Source organism: Neltuma alba, unplaced genomic scaffold, assembly GCF_004799145.2.
Source record: "Neltuma alba isolate B1F8T4 unplaced genomic scaffold, ASM479914v2 tig00010789_pilon, whole genome shotgun sequence".
In the NCBI taxonomy this organism is placed as follows: domain Eukaryota; kingdom Viridiplantae; phylum Streptophyta; class Magnoliopsida; order Fabales; family Fabaceae; genus Neltuma; species Neltuma alba.
Window position 1 is genome coordinate 368,563 of NW_021635606.1, and position 17,144 is coordinate 385,706.

Below are 17,144 nucleotides of genomic sequence, written 5' to 3' on the forward strand. Positions count from 1 at the left end.
ACTCAAAGGGTATAACTATCAAAAGCAACACTCCAAAGTCATACCAATCCATTAACACCTTAATTCCTTTCCAAACATCAATTAAAATTCATAACCTCAAGGACCCACTATAGGAATTCTACCCCCAAACATCCCATTTGAGTAATTAAGGTTCCAACAACAAATCTAAACCGATTAAACATCCAATTTAACCCTCCTTGACATAATCCCAATCACAAAACTCAGAATCAACCTCTACATTGTCATCCTCAATCCCAAATCACCTATTTCCATAAACCCTAACTCCAAAAATTCAAGATTCTTTAAATCCAAGAAAACTACACCAATTAAATACTTAGACTAACCCAAAGTAATCAATTAAACTCAAAACAATCGGTCAAAAATCTCAGTTTCATCACAATCTAGAAAATCCTAGGGTTCCACCAAAAATCCTCAGAAATCCCAAGAAAGAAAGTAGATTAGAGGTTAAAAATCACTTACTTGAGGTAATGGATCCTTAGAAATGCCTCCTCCAAGCCAGAAATTCGAAACCCTAGCAGAGCTCCTCTCTCCACCTTCAGATTTTCTAATTTTCGCACCCCACGACTCTCCCGCGATTATATAGATTCGGCACCTTTCACCGCGGCGAACTAATCCCGAAAGGGATTACTCGCCTGAAAACCCGACTTCGCCACCTTCCCGAAAGGAAAGCCTCGCTCACCAGAATAACTTCGCCGCGGCGTCCCCAGACTTTGCCGCGGCCAAACCTTCCCGAAACACAAAGCCTACCTGGAACCCAGTGTGCCGCGGCGAAGTGAAACTTCGCCGCGACGAACATACCCTGAGAGGGGTACGTTCACCTATTCCTCCAACAAACCTCAAGTTCAACCCAAACACCAAGATCAAGATTAAATTGCTAATCTATCCTCAAAATCAACCAAAAGAGGCTATTAAAACCCGATAAAACTCAGGATGTTACAATGGTTATTATGGAATTAGAAAGACTTTTCCTTAGAATTCACTGAAGACAATATTGTATGTCAAAAGACACATCATACTTGTTATTACATCTAGTAGGATTGTCGAAATCTTATTGTCACCTAGGAGAACAACACATTCAAAGTTTGCAATTTCTATTCAAATAAATGAATATTCGGTTTGTGGAATAAAGCAAAATTAAGTACTAGCTCATCTCATCAAATGCATAAAGTTAATAATTTGGGATGAAGCACCAATGGATTAAACATTTTGTATTTAAGCATTTGACAAAATATTGAAGAACATGATGCATCACAAACGCACCAATTGGTGATAAATATATTGTCATGGGTGGTTGTTTTTCGTAAATTCTACTAATTCATACCAAAAGGTCCAAAGAGCTATTATTGTCAATGCTTGCATTAGTTCCTCACAATTATGAAATCATTGAATCATTTTCAAATTAACAAAGAATATGCAGTTGACTTCAACCAATATTGATAGTGACAAGAAAAAGGTGGAATTGTCTTTAAATTGGTTGTTAAATATTGGTGACGGTTAATTAGGGGAACCACATGATAGTGTTGCCAAGATCAAAATCCCTACTAAGTTCTTACTCACAACTAACACTGATATACTCAATGCAATTATGGACAGTACTTATCCAAACGTTGTGGATAATTTGATGTCCAACGAGTACTTAATGATAGGATAATCTTAGTGCCAATAATTGAACTGGTTAACAGAATAAATAATCACATGCGCTCTATGCTTCTCGGAGAATCCTTTGAGTTCCTTAGTTGTGATAGGGGATGCAAATCAAGTGAAGAAAGTGATACCACAAACAATCTCTCCTAAATACTATTGGCTGCTCTAGTATGCCACCACATAAGCTACAATTGAAAGTTCAAATGCTAACAATGCTATTGAGAAACATAGATCAAGCATCAAGTTTACGCAATGGAATGCATCTTCAAATATCCCATCATTCAAGCCATAACCTTAAATGGTTCAAGGCTGAACCAAAAGGTAATTATATACAAGATGGATAAGTCGTTAGCCTTTTAAAACGCAAATGAGACAATTCCCAATAACTTTATTCTTTGTTTTGATCATCAACAAAAGGCAGGGACAATCATTAGAACATGTTAGACTTTATCTATCCAAGCCTATTTTTGCACACAGCCAGTTATATATTGCATTGTCTAGAGTAAGGGGAAAGAAAGATTTGAAACTTGTTGCTGATATCAATGATGGCTACTTGAAAACTATGATTGTTTATAAGGAGATTTTTATAAATGTGATAGTGATGTTATGTAACTCCATTGAAGCAAGCAAGTGCTTTCAGTATGGCTAAATTTTTTGAGACATTTTAAATGACGCATGGGGAGTAAACACTAGTTTGAGCAATAAAACATGAAATATATATATGTGATAAGGAAATCAAAATATCATGCTTTTGTATGGCTGATAAAAACCTTCAAATGATAAATAAGAAACTTTTAACATCTATGCCTCACAAAAAAGTAAGAGACTCATATTGATAACCCATCATGAAAAAAAGAAGAAGAGATATTTGACAAGAGAATGAAATAATTATAGAGATGAGTAGAAAAATAGAGAGAAGAAAGGCCAGTCATTCACCTTTAAGATTATAAGTGTAACTTTACAACTCAAAAGTTGCATTAGGATAAATGTGAAGTGATGAAACGTGAAGAAGTTTTGTATTTCATGAATGTATAATGAGGGAATAAACTACAAGAATTTTGGGAGTTACATGCCCTTTTATTAAAATAGAGAGATATATGGATATTCACGTCAATATTATATTTCATAACAAAATTTTATTAAAATATTTTATAAGGTAGTTTTTATTTTTTCCCCCACAATTCTACAAATCAAGTTAAATTTTAATAGTTTAAAACTCTAAACTATTATTAAAATATTTTATAAAATAGATTGTTCTTAAAAAATTAAAAAAAAGTCATTCATTAAAAAATGGAGAATGACAAAAAAAGAAACTAGAAATATTAAATCCTAAATCAGGTTTGGTAACAATACTTCATTTAGTGCTAATAATATTAAATTTGTAAATGACAATAAATTTTTGTTGATATTCTTTTTATTGGCATTACAAATTCTTAATTTCTTTTTCTTTCATTTTCCCTTAAAAATTTTATTGGTAATTTTTTTATACAGGAATTATCGCTACCTTGAAAATTTGTATACACAAAGTTTCGTTACTCTAATTTAAATCCTTTTTATTAATAAATTTTTAATGAGAAACTTTTTTTCATTTTTCATTTTTTTTTACTTTTTTATTATTAAAATATTTTATAAATTATTTTTTCTACTTTTTTCCTATTACAGTTTGAACATGCTGAAATCAATTGAGACTGTCAACTGTTAATAAGTACTTTATAAAGCATACACTTTACTTTGTTTCACAATAATTTTTTTGGCAGGTGTTTCACAATAATTTTGAATTATTCAAGTTAAATTTTAATAGTTAAATTTTTGGGGAAAATGGCAAATAAAGACCTTCGAAAATATAAAATGGCAATTTGGGTACTTCAATTCACAAAATAGCTATCAGAGACCGGGTCCTAAATTGTAATTATGAAATGTAGGAGAAAAGTCAAAAATGCCATTCCCTTTCTCTTGCTTCCGTCTCATCCCCTCCCTCTTTTTCTTTCTTCTCTTGCTCTCTCTCTCTCTTCGTCTTTCTCTTTGCTGCTGCTGAATCAAGATCAACGCATTGCACTCTAGTCCTCACCTCAGCGACGTCTCTCACTTCAGAATTTAGAGGGAGAGAAAAGCGCTGCTATGTTCTGATTCTTCCACCATAGCTCAAAACCCTATCTCCATTTCCACCTTCCATAGCCACAAACCTGGTGCAGCAAAGAAGGATCTATACCTTAGAATATTTGGTAAAGTTTCAGCTTGTACTATTATCTCTCTTGTAACAAAATAATATTGCGATGGTTTGTTGGATTTTGAATAGAAAATCTACTTTGAAATTATTATTCCTTGTCTCGGAGAGAGAAGGAACAGTGTAGCAAAGCATGTTGGAGCATTGTTTTATGTTGTTTAAGATTATGTGTAATGCTTACAGAGTGTGATATTCTGCCCCTGCTTGAACTAAGTACCAAATCTGCAACATTATTTGATTCATCTTTTATCACCTTGGATATATTAGAACATTATCAATTCATTATGTTTTTCTACTGTCTAAAACAGGGCTTTATGCATATCTAATAATTATCTTACCATAACTTATGAAGACTATACCAAAACTTGAAGATACTTACGCCTTATCCTTGCTTACACTCATTTTGAATTCCTCCTTCTTTCTTACTTTGTCTTTGGTATTGTCTTTGTGAGTCAGGTAGTTATGGAGGAAATCAAGAAATGAAAATTCATGATTAACTTTCATTAGTCAATTTATCAGTTTCATGGAGAAAGTCAAAGGCTATTTTAATGTGTATGTGTCTTTTTATATATAGTCTGAACTTTTTTTTGTGTACATACCCAAAAAACATACCAAGATCATATTGGATTTTGTCTTGCGTATAGGACAATTCTTCCAAATGGAACAAGGTGTCAAGAAATTCTTTGAGGACTATGGTTAGATTAGGAAATACATTTCAATTTGATGGTGACAAGTTCATAATCTACTCCTCCTTAAAGAATGAAAGCTTGGATGATTCATTGCATGTGAATGAGGAAGGGAAGTCAACTTTATGATGGAATGTAAGACTCAAGATTGCATGAGGTGCAGCTCGTAATTAGTTTCCTTGTACAAGGGGTTCAACTCACTGAACTTGTCATTAATCTTACTAAACTTGTCATTTACTGCTTATTAGAAGTAGTTGCTGTCAGAAATCTGTAAATTTTAATTTCAACAAAGAAATTTGAAATTGTATGAAACCTTATGGGAACTTGTTATTTGCTATATTCAATTTGTCATTTGTCATAGTAAACTTGTTACTTCGTAAATCAATATGAAAATTCAGTCATTTTGACAAATAAATTTGAAATTGTGTGAAAACCTGATGGGAACTTGTCATTTGCCAAACTCAACTTATCATTTGCCATAGTAAACTTGTCACTTTGTAAGTCAATATGAAAATTCAGTCATTTTAACGAAGAAATTTGAAATTGTATGAAAATCTCATGGGAACTTGTCATTTGCCATACTCAACTTGTTATTTGCCATAGTAAACTTGTCACTTCATAAATCAATGTGAAAATTCATTCATTTTTTTGAAATTGTATGAAAACCTTATGGGGACTTATCATTTGCCAAACTCAACTTGTTATTTGCCATAGTAAACTTGTCACTTCGTAAATCAATGTAGAAATTCAGTCATTTTAATGGAGAAATTTGTAATTGTATGAAAACCTTATGGGAACTTGTCATTTGCCAAACTTAATTTGTTATTTGCCATAGTAAAATTTGTCACTTCGTAAATCAACGTGAAAATTCTGTCATTTTAATAGAGAAATTTGAAATTGCATAAAAACCTTATGGAAACTTGTCATTTGCCAAATTCAACTTGTCATTTGTCATAGTAAACTTGTCACTTTGTAAATCAATGTGGAAATTCAGTCGTTTCAACAGATAAATTTAAAATTGTATGAAATTCTTATGGGAACTTGTCATTTGTCATATTCAACTTGTTATTTGTCATAGTAAACTTTCACTTCGTAAATCAATATGAAAATTCAGTCATTTTAACAGAGAAATTTGAAATTGTATGAAAACCTTATGGGAACTTGTCATGTGTCAAACTCAACTTGTCATCTGCCATAGTAAACTTGTCATTTCATAAATCAATATAAAAATTCAGTCATTTTAACAGAGAAATTTGAAATTGTATGAAAACCTTATGAGAACTTGTCATTTACCATACTCAGCTTGTCATTTGTCATAGTGAACTTATCACTTCTGATAAGGTTTTTATACAAGTTTACATTTCTCTTCGTAAATGATAATTTCCAGAATTCTTTGACAACAACCAGTTTTTTACAATAAAAGGAGGTAATAGTTGTTAATTCGAGTATATCAGTAGGAGATGAGATTGTAGAATAAAGAGAGATTATGGAGAATGAGAGCTTTTATATGAAGAGTACTATATTAGGCTATTAGCATTACATGTTTTGCAGAAAATTAAATATGGAAACTACACAATTAACATGTTTTCATTTTTCCCATTCCAAATCAATGGGTTGGGAAAAACATGGAAGAACGTCACAGTTCTGGAGAAGAAGAATGAAGTCAAAGGAGAGTAGAAGAAGGAAAGAGAAGAAAGAGGGGAGAGAGAGAGAAAGGAAGTCAGAAATTTACGTTTATAATATCGGAAGAGAGAGGGAGAGGGAGAGTAGGACAGAGAGAGAGAGGAAGAGAAGAAGGAAAAAGAAAGAAATGGGGTGCTGGAAGAAAGAGAAAAGGAAGGACATTTTAGTCATTTGGGTTTCATTTCATAATTGCAATATAGGACCCGGTCTCTGATTGCAATTTTATGAATTGAAGTACCCAAATTGCCATTTTATATTTTCAAGGGTCTTTATTTGCCATTTCCCCTAAATTTTTATATAAAATAATATTTTTATAAAATATTAAACTTTTTTTTATTCCTTTTTAATTATACTTTTAATGATTTATTTTTAATATTTTATAAAACTATTACAATTATATTTGAAAATTTAAAAAATAAATTTAATTATTAAAATTTTATATTAAATAGTTTTAATAGTTTAAATTTATTTATAATTTTACACAAAAATAATAATAATTTTATCAAATAAGAGGAAAAGAGAAGAAAAGTAGAGATCCTATGCCGTAATTTGCACCATCTGGTTCTGCAAAGGTTACGAGTCCTGCAGAAGCCTGCGGTGCCGGAGCGAATTTAGAGTTCTTCGGAGAGAAAGACGCAATGGACGAACCATTGAAGGAGGAAGACGGCGAAGAGAAGCCTACGGGCATTGAGAAAAACGAAGAAGATGAGACGATCGCATTATCGGTAGGTACGAATCGGAAGGAGAAGAGGAAGGCCATCAAGAAACTGAAGCGGAAGCAAATGAGGAAGGAGATAGCAGCAAAGGAGCGCGAGGAAGAGCAGGCTCGGCTCAACGATCCCGAGGAGCAGAAAAGAGCACTTCTGATGGAGCAGGAAGAGGCCGAGAGGGTTGAGAGGGAAAGGAAGCTGTTTGAGGAGAGAGAAAGGGCGTGGATTGAGACTATGGAGAAGAAGATGAAGAAGGCGGCTGAAGAAGAGCAGAGGAAGCTTCTCGAAGACACTCATAAGCAACAGGTTGGTGAGGTATTTGGCTTGTTCCTTTCTTTAAGAAACTTATTTCTCCTATATATCATTTTGTTTCTCTGTTAAGATTATTAATCTGTCTTAATAATTTTTATTCACATTTCATTTGTGAACTGTACGCCATTATTATGCATTGAACTTCCTTTCGTTGTTGAGAGAGTTTGGATTTAAAAAAGTCACATGAATTTGATGGTCTGAGGTTGGGAACTATGATTCTACCATATGCATATTCAAATACGTTGATGCATCTATTTATATACAGTGAATTTTCTTTTTAAATGAGTTTAGAATTATATTCTGCAGCAAGAGAAGGAGACCGAATTGAATGAGGATGGTGAATGGGAATATGTGGAGGAAGGTCCCGCTGAAATTATTTGGCAAGGAAACGAGATCATTTTCAAAAAGAAAAAAGTGAGGGTTCCCAAGAAGGATTCAAGCCACCAAAATAAAAGGGAGGTAATTCTCTATTTACTTTTAATTCTTTTACGCAATTAGGTTTGTCGTCAGTTTTATAACTTTGGTGGTAAATCATTGTGCATTTGTTGGATGTCCTTGCACTTCAGGATGCTGACAAACCTACATCAAATCCTCTACCTCCGGAATCCGAAGTTTTTGCTGATTACACAAATTCATCAGCAGCTTCTGCGCAGCAGGTTCTTGAGAGTGTTGCACAACAAGTGCCAAATTTTGGGACTGAACAGGTTTCTTTCTTTTACGTGATATAAAAAATATGCTGTATCCAGTAACCTTGACTTTATGCCCATTTCCACTGTGATTGTCATCTCAATATGCTTGTTAGGTGTCATATTTCCTAAAATTTTACTTTGTATACTTGTGTATGGCAGGATAAAGCTCATTGCCCCTTCCATTTGAAAACTGGCACATGTCGATTTGGTCAACGTTGTAGCAGAGTCCATTTTTACCCTGATAAATCAAGCACACTTCTTATGAAAAACATGTACACTGGTCCAGGCCTTGCTTGGGAGCAAGATGAGGGGCTTGAGGTCTGTTAATGCTGCTTTAATGGTTCATTGTATCCTATTAGAAGTTCCAAATATCTTCTTCGTTTTTTTTCTTCTGACATAATTATTCTATAGTTTGCTTTGGTGTTTGAACAATAGATTATCCTTTGAGTATTTTGGCCTAAATGTAGTTCCCTATTACAACTTAGAATATAAATGGTTTGAAACAAATTATCTATATTCAGGATTATTAAATATATATTTGTCTCTTTGTTTGTTTGTGAAACTTAATTTTTATATGTTGCTGTGGCATATGTCTGATTAAGGTGCTAGAGTTTATTTTTGTTATTTCCTTTGAAAGACTTGAGTAGAAATGAAGTCAAGTTAAATTGGTCTATTCTATGACGGTGATTTTAGCATTGCTAAAGATTGTATCCTCCCCACCTTTCATCTTCAGAAGTTTGGTGTAATTGGGTTGCATGGAATGCACTATTTTTTATTTTTCAATATTTTCAATTTGGAAATTCTTCATTTGGATGCCGCGGATGATGTCTTTGGTTAGGAAGGTATTCATTTGTTTTCTTTTATTTTTAGAGGTATTTCTCCTGTTCTTTGACTCTATCATAATCAGAGATAGATTGCGAGGCACATTTCGGTGGAGGTTCATGGTTTTGGCCTTGGTTGATTGAAGTTAAAGATAATAGATGCTGTACCTGTATCCTACTTGCTTAACATGGGAATATCCTTCACATATTCACGTTCTCCTTTCGTTAATTAGTTATTGTATTGTGACTTACAGTTCTCTTGCTCTTTCTTTTCAATCATATTTGTTTGACTTATTTTTGTTCTTTTTTAGCCCCTCTTTCTACATTTTTCAATCTTCTAATTGAATTTATTTTAAGGAAAAAAAGTAGTACCATCATCATCATCCTTATATAACTTTTGTTGTTTGAGGAAAAAAGATACTTGTATTTCCCTGATGTTTCAATTGCTTTTATGTCAATGTAGCATTTCAATGGAGAATGCATACTGAGAATTCATATTAACTTTTTTGATGTGTGTCACGTTATTGAATATCCTAAGCTAATAATTTACAAGAATTCTCCTTAACCATGAGTAGTTGTCAGGCAACATCCAAGTCATGGGTTGTGGAGCTGTGTTGCAGACTAATGTTATGACATCCTAAGGGTTGATATTGCAGGTAGCAGGACCTAAAAAAACATGGATGCAGTTAGTGGTTCTTAAAAGACAAACCTAAGCTTTCTTTTGTTTTAGTCTGAGGGGATACCACTCATAACTCATAATTTTATTTTCATGGCTTCTTTATATGACATTATCCATATCAACATGAAACAAGTTGCCCAAGCTTTTAGCAGACTTGTCATCCACAAAGTTTTAATTATTCTAAAACCGAAGCTTGGAAGTATGGTTTTAAACTGCCCATTTATTGTTCTCCAGTTGCTTTATATGTACATATATATCCAGTTTGTAATGTTTTCTCTCTGTTTTACATGTTTGAGAACAGAGATTTTAACTTATTTTTATCTGAACTGGACTTTCATTGTCCTGTTCGCTTCAACTTGTCGCTGTGCTCAGCTTTAAATTTTAAAACAGAAGATAGTTCCTTCATCCTTTCTGTTTCATTTGCTATAGAACAAAAGCCTACTAGCTTGAACACTCATATGACTAAATAGGGGTATGAGGCAATCCTTGGTGTCAAATAAAGGTGGAGGCTACTTTTGAAATATTGCTGCATGGTAGAGGAAACTCTAGAGATGATGTCGCTGACCCAGGAGGTTTCAGTTCATCATTGATGATTCTTACCACTTACAATTTACAAATTCATTGGATATGGATACAATTATCTTGAATGGATTAAATCCAAGTTGATGCATGCAACGGGTAAAGGTAAAGAGGAATACTTAAGTGGCAGAGTTTTTCCTCCTGAAAAGCATGACTTGAAGTACAAGAAATGGCATGCTGAAACAGTCCTGTTATTTTGTGGTTGGTTAAGGCCATGAGTGCAGAGATCAGGGAGCTTTGCATTTACTGTAAGCCCGCCCATGTTATATGGGAATCTGCTTCTGAATCCTACTCTACTCATGAAAGTGTTGTTGAAGCCTATGAAACTGAAAGCCTCGTACATGACTTTGAGACAAGAAAAAGTGCTACTAGATCAATGTTACAAGTCAACTTGGTGCGTTGGAAATTGCCGCCATGATAGCCAACTGCCAAAAAATTGTTGAGAAGCAATATACAAATTCTTGATAGGCCTTGACAGCAGCTGTGATGGAGCTGGAGGGAGAGTTCTTTCAAGAACACTTCCTTCACTCAGTTTTTTCTTAAAGGTCAGGCATGAGGATGCTAGAAACAAGTAAATGATACATTTCAATTTCAGTTACAGTGAATAAGTGGCACTTGTTGATTGAGAGACAATTTTTTAGGAACTGAGTTCAATCTGAAAAAGCAGACCCATGCATGATGTGACCACTCTAGTGACTTCGGTCACACAATGGAAGGAAACTCATGACAAACTAGCAAATTGGAAGTCAAAACAAAATGATGGAACTAGTTAGTCTATGATGACGACCGCCAAGGAAATACCTTGACATGAAAATAACCCGTTTTCAAGGAGTAATGTAAATTGGTGCAAACATTGCTTGGAAATAAAGATCAAAAGAACCCAACAATGAGAGAAGATTGTTGGGTCTAGTTTGCACGCTTAAACTGGAACGGGATTTTTGACTATGATTGGCAATGCTAACTCTTAGTTGTGACCAGCTTGAGGAGTGTCTGAATCTCTCAATTATGAGCATATTTATTTATTGACTCTCCCTTGTTTATCTCATAGGATTTTAGTGTTATAGTCAACTTTTTTCTTTCCTTTTTTTTATTTCCATGTCTCATGCTATGTCTATTATGTATTTATTTCCTTGTCTTCCTCCTTGATTTATGAGATTTATTGGGCTGATTCCTCGATTCAAACTATCTCCTCCATATTACTCCTATTTAAATATAAAACGAATCATCATAGACTTCTGAATTTCAGAATTCAACATTCTAAAGCTGTAGTTTGGAACTTTGGCTTTTGAATTGCCTGTTTATTGCTCTGTCCTTTTTTTCTTTTGCTCATATTCAGTTTGTAGTAATAGCAATTTGCTTTGCAAATCACTAGAAAGCTTTTGGAATATTAGAAAGATTATGATATCAATGTGGATCTTTTAGGGAACCCTAGACTCTAAAAATAGCATCTATGACTGGGTGGTTGGGATTCATAATTAAAATCTTTCCTCCATTATTTGTTGTTCTCATCTGATTTCTTTTCTTTTTGTTTGACTGACTTCTCTATTTTCAGTATACAGACGAAGAGGTGGAACATAGTTTTGAAGAATTTTATGAGGATGTTCACACAGAGTTCCTGAAATTTGGAGAAATTGTGAACTTTAAGGTTATTTTTTTATTGCATATTGTGTTTGCATTACCTAAAATGTGAAGTCCTCATTTAATATCATACTAGACATGTTTTCCCTTGCATAATATGGTGTTTGAGAAATGAGATGCACAATTCATAGCACATAATATTGCAGTTTGTTATAATTTTTATATTATATTATTGATTATTGATTGATATTAATATTGATTCGTATTTTAGCAAAAGAGTTCATATGGAAAATATGGGGAGCCAAAGTTAAGGTGTAAAGAAAAGGACCCAAAAAAAATTATCCAAAGATGTATGTATTAATTAAAGTGACCAATGAAACCCTGTTTTTACTAGTTGTCCCGTAGTTAGATTACCCAAAGAAACACCCGTTAGTTACTGTGGGTGCACTACGATTGACTCTCCTTTTTAACCTGCAAGAAGATTCTTGATAGCTCTTAAACTGAGTGCACTAACAAGCAGCTCTTTCTTAGTCAATATGGCTCCTAAATTTTTAGAACCTCTTGATAGCAGTTACACGTGCAAATGTCTGTATTTCTGCTCCTCTCATTTAATTTTTCATTAATTCAAGTGCCTTATTTTTCAATCCAACTGCTGAGGTTTTTGTATGGAGCAGTTTCTTACCTCCTCCTGTCATCCCATCCCTTTTCTAAACCAACCCACTCTGTTGTAAAAGCCGCTAAGGAGGACTAAAAGGGTATATCAATTTCCTAATTTGGCAAAGTAAGAGGAAAAACTATAATTGCATCCAAGGTGCATAATCTATGTTGCAAAAATAACAATTTGAGGGTTTTGGGCTGCTTCCATTTCCTGATTTTCTCTCATCTTTTGCTTATGTTATCTCTTTGCAATCTCAGTGCTGTCTTTCTATTTATTCTTGTCAGGTATGTAAAAATGGTTCATTTCACTTGCGAGGAAATGTCTATGTGCACTATAAATCAATGGACTCTGCTGTCCTTGCATATAACTCAATCAATGGTCGTTACTTTGCTGGAAAACAGGTACGAATCCCTATTGTGAACAAATATAACGAAAATTTTAAATATGATTGTAGTTTATACTCCTTTGGTCTATCTTAGGATTTCACTTCCGCCATGTCTGACAATCTATTTAACTTCCTATTTGTTGCATTAATGAATGCTTGATGTTCAGGGTTCTATTTAGCTCCTTTGGAATTGAAATCCCTTAAAGACATGAATTTTAAAACTATATAAGAGAATGAACTCAGGTTGAAACAAGGCTAAGGAATGTTCAGTTTTGTACCGAATGTTTGTGGCAGTTGAACTTTTCTAGAGACGAATTTCTAGATGCGTGGTAGTTTAGGAATATGGAAAGACACAGCAGCATTAAGTATGCTGGGATTGTTGCCCAAGTGCTTGGAAATTTATGAGACATTTGATCATAGGATAATAGGTTGAATTCGAAATTATGTATCATCTCCTATACAAAATTGGAGTATAGATTTTTTTCATGGCCCATACTGTTTTTCTTTAAATAAAAGATTTCCAGTTACTTGGTCACTTTGGATATTCATGATCAAATGCACAATAGTTGGTTCCCTGACATTTATTCTGTTGATATACCTGGTTGTTCTTGGCAGATTAGATGTGAATTTGTGAACGTGACCAGATGGAAGGTTGCAATATGTGGGGAGTATATGAAGTCAGGGTTCAAGGTTCAATTTTATTCATGTCAAGTATATTTATTTTTCTTTTGGCTTCAGGAGTTGCTGCCTATCATATTGCTTGTGTTCTTTATTAGTTACATCAAATAACATGGCGGAAGATGTTTTAGATTGATAAAAGATATCATAGCTTTATTATGAGAGGATAAATATAAATTATGAAATCTAAAATTAACTATTTGTAAATTGAAAATCCTCAGTGAATATTAGAAACAAGATTTTAAATAAGATCAGCATCATTTTAGTTGACATTAAATTAGGATTAGAACTAGTTACCCTTGATTATCTTATCATGTTCTAATTTGACTAATTTGTTATGATTTTATAATTTAAGACTTCAGATCATAATATTTTGTTTAGTTGTTTATATGTATCCTTTGGGCCATATATAAGCCCTGTACTCACTAGAACTCTCTTTTGTTAATCAACTTTTTATAATGAGTTCTATTAGCTCTCTTTTGCTTATGCTTGTTAGTGGTCCTACATCATTCAGCCGTCTCTTTATATTGATATTAGTCTGATTTTTATTTTTTTTCCCCATTTTTCACCTTAACAGACCTGTTCCCATGGTTCAGCTTGCAATTTTATCCACTGTTTTCGTAATCCTGGAGGAGATTATGAATGGGCTGATGCTGACAAACCACCGCCAAAGTATTGGGTGAAAAAGATGGCTGCTTTATTTGGTTATTCTGATGAACATGAGAAATTGATGGAGCAAGAAGCTAGTGATCTGAAGAGCTCAAGCAAAATACAGAAAGCAGATTCACACAGGTGCGCTTTTAATTCTGATTACTCTTTCTCCTACCATGCTTTATTTTATATTTGTTAGCTGGCTTATTAATTGCTTCTTTTCTGATGCTTTGATGCTTAACAATGTATTTGTTGCCATCTAATCCCAAGCTATTAAGTGGAATGCTATAAACCTCGTTGGACAGTTGCACCTATTCATACCTTAGTTTCCTACGCAGTCTGTTTAAATACTAGACTCCTAAAGTTCTTTATCAACTTTTACACCCAACATAAGGTGTGCTGAACGTTCAACTTTCTCAGAGGATATGTGAGAAAAGTCTGTCATCAACAAGTGGGACAAGAACAAAAGGCCATGCAAACTTTTCATTCTCAGTCGCTCAAGATGTTATGGATTCAATGGTTGGCTGGACAAAACAAGATAATTTTGGCATGACGAAAGAAGATTTGAGTAAAAGGGGTTTAATGATTCTCTTGTTTTGAAAAAGGGTCTTAATAATGGTGACCGTTCCACTGACAAGACTCTTCAAAATTCCTGCTTTGTTTATAATCCTGTGAATAGGATCAACGCTCCAATTATAGGAATTGTCTTGAATTTGTTTTCAAAATCCAAGAAAAGGTTTCACAGATTATATTATGCGGCTTGGCTTCTAGCCATTCTGCATCAAAACCAGTGTGCATGTCAAATAACTTGACATTGGCAACTTAAAAATTCTGCTATGTGCAGGATATATGCATGGAGTAGTTTTGTACGGATAAGCTTGTTAATCTGTCTTGTTTTCTCATGTATCTTATTTTTTCCCCACGGTTTTTTTAGATTTAAGCATGCAATTTATACTGGTCCTTACAGTAGCACGTCTCTTATAGGTACCATTCGAGGAGATCAAGGTCCAGGGAGATTGGCGAGTTCAATAGCAATAGTTCTGGTAGAAGAAAACGTGAAGATGAAAGAAAATGGAGCAGAACTCGTGATGGGGAAATATGTGAACAAACTACCAACTTGAAAGACAAGCATAAAGGGAAAGGTAGAACTTCTGATTCTGACACTGATAGGGAATGGTCGGATAGGAAAGAAGATAGCCGCAAACACCATACTCGCCATAGAAAAAGTTCAATTAATTGGAACGATGGTGATGAGAGAAGAAGCCACGAAGGTTATTTTGATGTGGATTCAGATGTGGCACGTGGGTACAGCAAAAACCGCCATCAACACCATAGAGAACACTCAACTACTAGGAACAATGGTGATGAGAGAAGCTACGGAGGATATTCTGATGTGGATTCCAATGTGGCACGTGGGTACAGTAAAAAGCGCCATCAGCACCATAGAAAACACTCAACTACTAGGAACGAGGGTGACAAGAGGAGCCACGAACATTATTCTGATGTGGATTCAGATGCGGCACTTGGGTGCAGTAAAAAGCGCTATCAGTGCTGTAGAAAACACTCAACTACGAGGAACGAGGGTGAGGAGAGAAGAGGCTATGAAGGTTACTCTGGTGTCGATTTAGATGCAGCACCTGGGCACAGCAAAAAGCGCCATCACCACCATAGAAAACACTCAACTACTAGGAACGAAGGTGATGAAAGAAGCCATGAAGGGTATTCTGATGTAGATTCAGATGCAACACCTGGGGACAGAAAAAAGCACCATCAACCCTGTAGAAAATGCTCAATTAATAGGAAGGAGGATGATGAGAGAAGAAACGAAGATGGTTATTCTGATGTGGATTCAGATGCTGTACCTGGGGACAGGAAAAAAAGGCCCAGTGGTGAAGGAAGGAGCTCAAGAAAAAGGCAGAGAAACATTGATGAGGCTGGATCTGGGGATTGGTCAGATAGGGATGGAGATAAGAAATGGCATAGGAAAAGCAGAAGCTCTAGAAATAGGAGCAGGGACTATGGATATTCAACCAGTGATACTGAATCTGGCACATGTTCATTTGATAGAGATGGAGAGTCTTCTAGGAAAATATCCAAACACAGAAGATCCGGTTTGCGGGATGATTACGAGGATTATGAGAACAAAAGTGAAGTCAACAGAGACCGGTCAAAGGAGGAGAAAGACAGACGAGAGCATCGTCACGAAACCAGGAAGAGTTCAAAACACGAGAAGAAATTGGAGTCCGATGATGATCAAGATGACAATAATGTTCATTAGGATTATCAAATAGGAATTGGGCATCATAGCAAACAAGGGAAGTGATTAAAGAATGAAGAATATCTTAAAACTCCAGATTCTGATGAGCGTATTAAGGGCTGGTTAGCGATGCTGATGTTGGCAGCCATTGGTTGAACAATGGCTGTGAGAGGACCTTATGACTCCAGAAATGCATTTTAGTGTCCGCATTACAATGCTATACTGTTAAGTGAAGGATGGCAGCAGTGAATAGGAGGAGGAAAAGGAGAGAAGCCGGGTCCGGGTATGGGCCCCATTTATTCCTGTCATCTTCATTATTGGGTGGGTCCCGTAGCAATATGAAAAACGAAAAGAAAATCTTATTTTTAAAATTAGCATCTTGTGTTGAATTTCTCCAATCGATGAAACCAATATTCTGCTATATGGCCATAAAGGAAATGGAAGAGAGGAACGATATTCTCCTTGTCAGTTTTCCATATACATTAATATTTCCGCTATTCGTACATACAGAAACTAATTGATAGATTTACTTCAATATTAAGTATAGTATCTCAATTTACTTTATTTTTTATCTTTTTTAAACTATCTTTATTAATTGTATATAGTAAAAGAAATTAATGTCAATAAGAATAATAATTTTAAAAAAAATTTTAAGGAAACACATCAGTTACGAATAAACTTAAACTAATTTATTTAGTATTTGTAAATTATTCAACTCTTATATTACTTCCGGTCCTTAATATAGGATTTTTTTTTTTTATTTTGGTTCTAAATATAAAACTTCAATCTATTTGTTTCTAATATTTATGTATTTTTTTTTAAGATAATCTTTCTAATAATGATAGTTATGGCCAATACACTTGATTAGTAGGGATATTTTAAGAAAGAC

General features: G+C 34.4%; 1 protein-coding gene across 2 annotated transcripts; it reads left to right on the top strand.

Moving 5' to 3' along the window:
- Nucleotides 1-6,812: 6,812 nt before the first annotated feature.
- On the top strand, nt 6,813-16,812 carry LOC114759123 (zinc finger CCCH domain-containing protein 5). 2 transcript variants are annotated; one of them, XM_028948219.1, is made up of 10 exons: nt 6,813-7,283; nt 7,587-7,739; nt 7,847-7,984; nt 8,129-8,287; nt 11,601-11,693; nt 12,569-12,685; nt 13,285-13,359; nt 13,925-14,139; nt 14,983-15,470; nt 15,582-16,812. In XM_028948219.1, exons 1-10 carry the CDS (start codon nt 6,897-6,899, stop codon nt 16,274-16,276), a joined length of 2,520 nt encoding a protein of 839 aa, XP_028804052.1. In that variant the 5' UTR covers nt 6,813-6,896; the 3' UTR covers nt 16,277-16,812. The 2 variants fall into 2 exon arrangements, with proteins under 2 accessions (XP_028804052.1, XP_028804053.1); XM_028948220.1 differs by having other exon boundaries at nt 6,813-7,274.
- The last annotated feature ends 332 nt before the right edge of the window (nt 16,813-17,144 follow it).